This window comes from Rhinopithecus bieti, unplaced genomic scaffold, assembly GCF_001698545.2.
Source record: "Rhinopithecus bieti isolate Rb0 unplaced genomic scaffold, ASM169854v2 scaffold_72412, whole genome shotgun sequence".
Taxonomy (NCBI): domain Eukaryota; kingdom Metazoa; phylum Chordata; class Mammalia; order Primates; family Cercopithecidae; genus Rhinopithecus; species Rhinopithecus bieti.
This window is the reverse complement of record NW_016826693.1, coordinates 85,383-91,808: the sequence shown is the minus strand read 5'-3', so window position 1 is coordinate 91,808 and position 6,426 is coordinate 85,383. Positions and strand designations below refer to the sequence as shown.

The 6,426-nt window shown below is 54.6% G+C and overlaps 1 protein-coding gene across 6 annotated transcripts in view; it reads right to left on the bottom strand.

The window, feature by feature from the left end:
- CDK16 (cyclin dependent kinase 16) overlaps positions 1 to 4,656 on the bottom strand; it is a 13,641-nt gene extending 8,985 nt beyond the window's left edge. The window contains exons 1-2 of one of the 6 annotated variants that reach the window (XM_017863499.1): positions 4,121 to 4,650; positions 477 to 558 (exon numbers count right to left, since the gene is read on the bottom strand). In XM_017863499.1, coding sequence (XP_017718988.1) covers positions 477 to 558; positions 4,121 to 4,173 — 135 coding nt within the window. In that variant the 5' untranslated portion in view covers positions 4,174 to 4,650. The other 5 variants (XM_017863503.1, XM_017863502.1, XM_017863500.1 and 2 more) reach the window with 5 other exon arrangements.
- Between the last annotated feature and the right edge of the window lie 1,770 nt (positions 4,657 to 6,426).

Sequence of the window (6,426 nt, the reverse complement as noted above, 5' to 3'; positions counted from 1 at the left end):
AATTTAGACTTTTACAAGCCAGGTCACGTTTCTCCTCTACTCAAGAATGTACTACATTTCCCATCACCCCAAATACACGCCCCAGTCCTCAATGTGGCCCACAGGTCTTTCTTTACCTCATTTGGCCCTCTTACCTCTCTGCCCACCCCCCCCCCCCCCAACCGCCCCACCACCATTCCTACTTGCTGCTCTGCAACCACACCCAGCAGAATCCCACCTCAGGGCCTTCACACTGGCTGTTCCTGGTACCTTGGAACACCCTTCCCCTAAATTTCGAAATGGCTCACTCCCCTCTCCCTTCAGGCCATTGCTCAAAAGTCACCTTTTCATGAGGCCTCCATGAATAACCCTATTTAAAATCTCAACCATCCCGAGCTCCCTTACCTTGCCAGTTATCCCCCCAGCACTCATTACCTCCTCAGAAATGACACCACCTACTTATTGGTTTCTTTAGTCTTTACTGTCTATCTCCTCACCGCCACAACTAGAAGAGCAGCTCCGCCAGGGTAGATTTCTGTGTTTAGGTCACGGCTATATCCTGAGGACCTGGAATAGTGACTGACACAGAGTAGATGCTCAAAAAGTGCTTATGGCAGAAATAAGTGAATCGGGGGGCTGAGGGCCTAGGACCAACCTCTGCTGAGGTGATGATTCCCTGCTATTCATTGAACAACCCTAAACAAGGTAGCCCAGGGATGCTGGCATCGACAGGAAGATGACCTAGATGGATTGCTGAAGGGAACGGGGCCACCAAAAGGCTTAGGCCAGCCGTCTTCTGCTTCCTCTTGGGCTCTGGGCCAGCAAGGAGGGGGAAAGACCTGGCCCAGGAACCATCTGGACTCACAGCAGGGCCTAAGATGGCCCCGGGCCCAAGGGAAGTAGAGCTAGATAGGAGGTCGAGGATGAGACTGGGGCTGGATTTGAGGAGAGAAATGGGTCATCTGCTACCTTGAAATCAGGTGCTTCCTCCAGCAGTTCCCACCCCCACCTGGCTGAACTCACTATCCCCAGGAGGGGTAGGGGCCACCCTAGCAGAAACACCTCAGATACAGGATGAGGTCCATCCATGGAGAACCCAGGATGATGACAAAACATCCTGACCTGGGAGGCTGAATACTGGGCCTAAGGCGAGGAAGGTAAAGCATGGCCAGCTCCCAAAGACAACCTTGTGTCCCCATATGGCAGATACCCAGTTGCTTTGCATGTTGCGACAGGGAGTAGGGGAGGGGCTGGGGGAGACTGGAAGTAGGGCTGAATGGAGGATGGGGAGGGAGCCAGGAGGAGCCATGGGTCCATGACCTCTAACTGGAAACCCCAAGGGCTGGACATGCTCTGGAGTTCAGTTTCTTGGGATTTTAGGAAGATGGGGTGTAAAATCTGTATATCACATGACACTCCCAGAAAGAGGGATGGGGGGGGGGGGGGCTCAGGCAAGCCCCGAACAGAGATAATTGAACATTTATACTCAAGGAAACTTTTAAATATCATTTCAGTTGACTGAGCTTTTTAGAGTTCAAAAAAGTGAAGGAGGGAGCAAGAAATTGGACATAAAACTTTACCCCAAAAAGGGCACATGTCCTGCCTGACTCTTCCTGATCCCCAAAGACATACACCCATCCTCAGACTACTCTCATACTCAAGGATACTAACCACACCAACCACTAAGGACCTGGTCATCGCACTCTATGTCCTGATCCCCATTAATACACGCTACACCCTCAAGGAGGCCTCACTACATCTTACCTGCTATTATCTCATATACCATCAGCATTCAAAGCCCTAACACATAACATACCGCCCTGAACTCTGTCAGCACACACTCAGCCTCCTCTAAGTAACTCTTGCCACCACATTCTTGGGCCCCTCCCTGGCCTAGCTTCTTGTTACCTTCTCCATAGCACTGACTCCCCTCATTAACATATTGTTCCCCTTACATGATTCTGACCTCTATTAACATGTACTTGGGGTACTCTATAGCTGACCCACGTTAGCACTCACTGGACCTTCTTTATGCTGCTCTGAATGCTGTTAACATAAAGTGAACCTTACAGAAAGATCTCTAGCCGGTGTTACCCACACTCAGGCCCCTTCACAGCTATGACCATCTTAACACACATTCCAGTCCTTCCACTGTCCTGTCCCCTCGGTCAGCACAAACTGAGTCTTTACTCAGGCCTGATTTCTATTAGCACACGCTGGGCCTCACACAGTCCTGCCTCTCCGTTAGTACACTCTGAACCCTTACTCAGCCCTATTCCCCAGGGACACAAGAACACACTGTTCTACCATGGCCTGACCCTCATTAGTGCACACAGGTCTCCATTCAGCCCTGACTCCCATTAGCACACACTTCAGCCCTCCCTAGCTGTAATCCACTTTAGCACACCGAGATCATCACACATTCCTGTCCTCTATTGCTCTCTGCTCCGACCCCTCCACAGATATAATCCCTGTTGGTTCACACTTAGATCCCTTCATGAAAGCCCTGATCCCCCTTATTACACACTAGATCCCCTCTGCAGCACTACTCCCAAGTAGCACCCCCTGGAACCTCAACATACTCCGGTCCTCCGCGGACACAAGGGCACAATCTTTGCAAGGTTCTGATGCTTATTAGCATATTCCAGACTTTACACAGCTGACTCTCCCAATGGCACACATTGAAGAGCCTCTATGGCTCTAAACCCACATTAGCAACCACCAGAACTTCTTATATTACCCTGCTCCTTCCTAGTGTGCCCTCGAGACTCACATTCCGTGTCCATGGACACACTCACACCTCACATCACCTTGACTCTTCGTCCACTGAGCCTCTGACGGTGCTAAAACACTTCCTTCCCCACCACCCCTTCCCGGGCCCAGGTAGACACACAATTCTCATCTCCCTTAGGCCAGGCTCAGGTCTTCCCCAGTCCTTCCTCCATTCTGCCCTCATTAGCATATACTGGGTCCCAAACTACCTAGACCTTCGAGGCCACAGGCATACACTCTACAGCCATGACCCCCACTGGCACACACGCCTCACTCGAGTCCTTCAACTACCTGCCCTCCAAAAGCACACACTGCATTCTCACACACCGCAGGCCCCAGGGACAGACACGCAGCATTAACAGCATCCCGGGCCTCTCTGCCACACGCCAGGCCTCAGAGCTCTGACCCCATCAGCACACGTTCTGGTACCTGTGCCACCCTGTCCCCCATGAACACACACCGGGCCTCTCCGCGGACATAACCCCTATGAGCATGTCTTGGAACTTCCTCGACACTCCCCGTTATACACCCTCGGGTCCCTCACCCGCTCCGCACCCCGCCCTCCTTCCACAAGCACACACGGGGCCTTGAACCTTGCACGGCTTATTGGCATGAGGCTTACTGCCACATGCTCCGACCCCCATTAGCAACCCCCCCCAAGTCTTTCACCCCATTGTCACCCATTTCCACACCCTTTGGTCCTTTGACCCCCATTAGCACCCACAGCACTTCCCACCCCAGCTCCCAGGACGGGCCCAGGGCGGGGCCAAGGTCAGGGAGGCCCCAAATGACCCCCGCCCCGGTGCATTCTGGGAAATTCGCCGGGGGTGGGGGCACCTGCCAGCCCGGCAGCCCAGACCCCTGGGCACCGCCCGGGGTGGGTTCTGAAGGAGGAGGGGCAGCCCCCACGCCTCGGGGACGCGCTCACCGGCGGGGGCGCGCGAGCAACCTCAGAGCCGCGGGGCCGGCGCGGTGGCGCCTGGGGCGGCGGCCCGGGATGAGGCCGCGCGACCTCCTTCTCCTCCTGTTCGCCGCAGGCGCCCGTCCCAGTAGTCTTCAGCCATGGTTGCTGGGCCCGGGCCGCCGCCGGCTGAGGAGGAGGAGGCGGCGGCGGCGGCGGTGGCTGAGGCGGAGGCGGCGTCCCGCTCAGCCGGCCATGAGCTTGGCCGCTGCGGGCGATGCCCCCGGGCTCGTTGGCGCCGGCTCGAATCCGAGTGCTCACGGCGGCTCGCGGCTCAGAGCCGGCTGATCGCGGAGTGGCGGCGGATCCCAGGGCCGAACAGCCAACGGCCCAACCGCCGCGCGCGCCGCGCTCCGCGCATGCGCACGCAGGCGCTCGGAAGGGTGAAGTGGAAAGGAGGGGACTCACCTCGGACTGCCTGTACCAAAGGACCCGTCCGCAGCGGGAGGGGACGCGGCCATCGCGAGCCCACAGAGGGATGCGGCGCCAGGCCGGGGACGGCACCAGGGAGAAGTGTGGAGGCTGTTTAGTACTCAGTTCCGATCTTGGCAGAAGTTTGCTAGCGCCTAGGTGAGCAGCGGCCAGTAACCTGGCGCGTCCATCACCACTGGCTCCCCCTACTCGGTCTCACTTGGTACATCCCCATGGTGGCAAACGGGACTTTTACAAGGAGGAAAAAGAGAAATGAAGCACTCCGTTCTAGTCCCTTGAAGTGCCTGGGGAGGAAGGCATTGTAAAGGTTCGCGAGAAGATGACTTTTGAGGAGAGGCAGCCTGAAGAGTTATTGGCCTTTACCACCTTACCTAGGGCAGCGTATCCCCGCCCAACTGCCCCCCCCCCACCGCTACCTTATTCCCATAGTGAACGTGTGTAGCCCCGCCCTTTGAGGTTGTCGCCCAGCCAATCGGATTTGCTCTCTGTGGCGAGGCCGAGCAAGAATAAAGGGCGTGGCTGACTGAAGAGGCGTGATTTCGCTCTCTACCCAACTCCACACGCCTCTGCCCGGGTTTCATAGGTTTTCACCGTCAGTGGGGGTGGGGTCTTTTTTTTGTTCCGAGCTTCTCCTTAGCTATAGGCCGAATATTCCGCAAGGTGATTGGACAAAATTGCGCTCAATCGTGTCTCGTCCCGCCTTTAGCCCGCCCTCCATCTCATACAGCGGGCCTCCCGGGGTGGAACCGAGGCTGAGAAAGGAGGAAAAAGGCGGATCCTTAGAGGTGCAGGAGCCGCTACTGCGCATGCTTGAAACTTCGAGCCGGGCGGAGCCTCTTTTCTGCCTCACACGAGTATTTGCATAGGCGGCCGTGCGTTGGATTTTCCTGCCACCTCTCTTGCCCGCCACAGCCCCGCCCGTGCCTTCCCTCACTCTGCGGGTTTTTTGTTTTGTTTTGTTTTGATGTCAGTCAACACAAGTAGAACACTCCGCGGTTTTATTTCCATTTTATTTATTGGGCGCCTGTTGTGTGACAAACACTACCAGGTCGACCTCACTTCCTTCTGCTTGGAAAACCACACTATCCCGAAGTCCCGCTCAAAGGGCTGCAACCTCCAACAGGCCTTCTGGCACATCCTTACACTATCCTGTTCCAAAGCAGCCTCCCGCCTCTTCTGGGCTTCCCTTTAGGGCAGCCTTGGTCACACCAGTTAGGATTTTCAGTAAGGTTTGTATTAGTGAAGATTTCCCGAGCCATGATGGGAGTGGAAACATTTGACAAGGCCAAAAGTCCTCCCCTTGGCCTAGAATAGGTCCATCACTTCTCTGACCTCATCTCTTCCTCTTCTTCCCCTGACTCACTGCCACCATACTAGTGCTCTTTCTAGCTGTTTCTGAGTGAAACGGGCACAATCCAGCCTCAGGGGTTTTGCATTTGCTGTGGTTCCCTTTGCCTGGAATGCTCCTGCCCCACATCCACGTGCCTCATTCTCTCACTTCTTCCAGGTGCTTGCTTCAAAGTCATCTCCATGAAGCCTTTCCTATTTAAAAATTCCTACCTGCACTGCCATCATTCCAGATCCCCAGATCGGGCTCTATTCCTCGCCTTTTGAAGAACACTGATCAACTTCTAAGGTACAATTTGCTTACTGTGCTTATAGTCTGTTCTGGGTCTCAAGCTAGCAGAACATAAACACCAAGAAGACAAGGATCTTTCTTTTATCCACTGCTGTCTGACGTGCCTAGAAAGTGACTGGCACACAGCATGCAACAAATGTTTGTTGAATGCCTGCCACAGCAGGCCAAAAAGATAAAATGATCAGAAAGAGGTGGGCAAATAGTTCCAGGCAGTGACAAGAGAAACCTTTTTCCCACCCTATCCTTTGTGGCTGCTGGGTGCAGGGGGCTCGGTGCAATTGACGCAACCCCCGCCTGCTGAGCCCTGATCTCTGGCTGGTGGTGTAATGGTAGACAAACTGCAGAAGTAAAATGGAATGAGGTGGAGGGAGAACAACTAAGATACAACCAGGATTCATGCGTGACTCAAAAGCTTGTTTTGATGGAGAAGGGTGTCAGGTACGAATAAGGTGTCAAGGAGATCCAGGAGTTGTGGTAGGGAAGAAATGGAGCTGTAATGGGGGAGGTGCAGTGAACAAGGTGTCTACAGAGTATCCGCAAAGCAGCTGGCATACTGGAGAAAGAAGACAACAGTTGTGTTCAAGCCTCAGCTGCTGTAGTGGTGTGACCAGTGGACTGCGGTGTGGAGTGTCTAGGATACTCT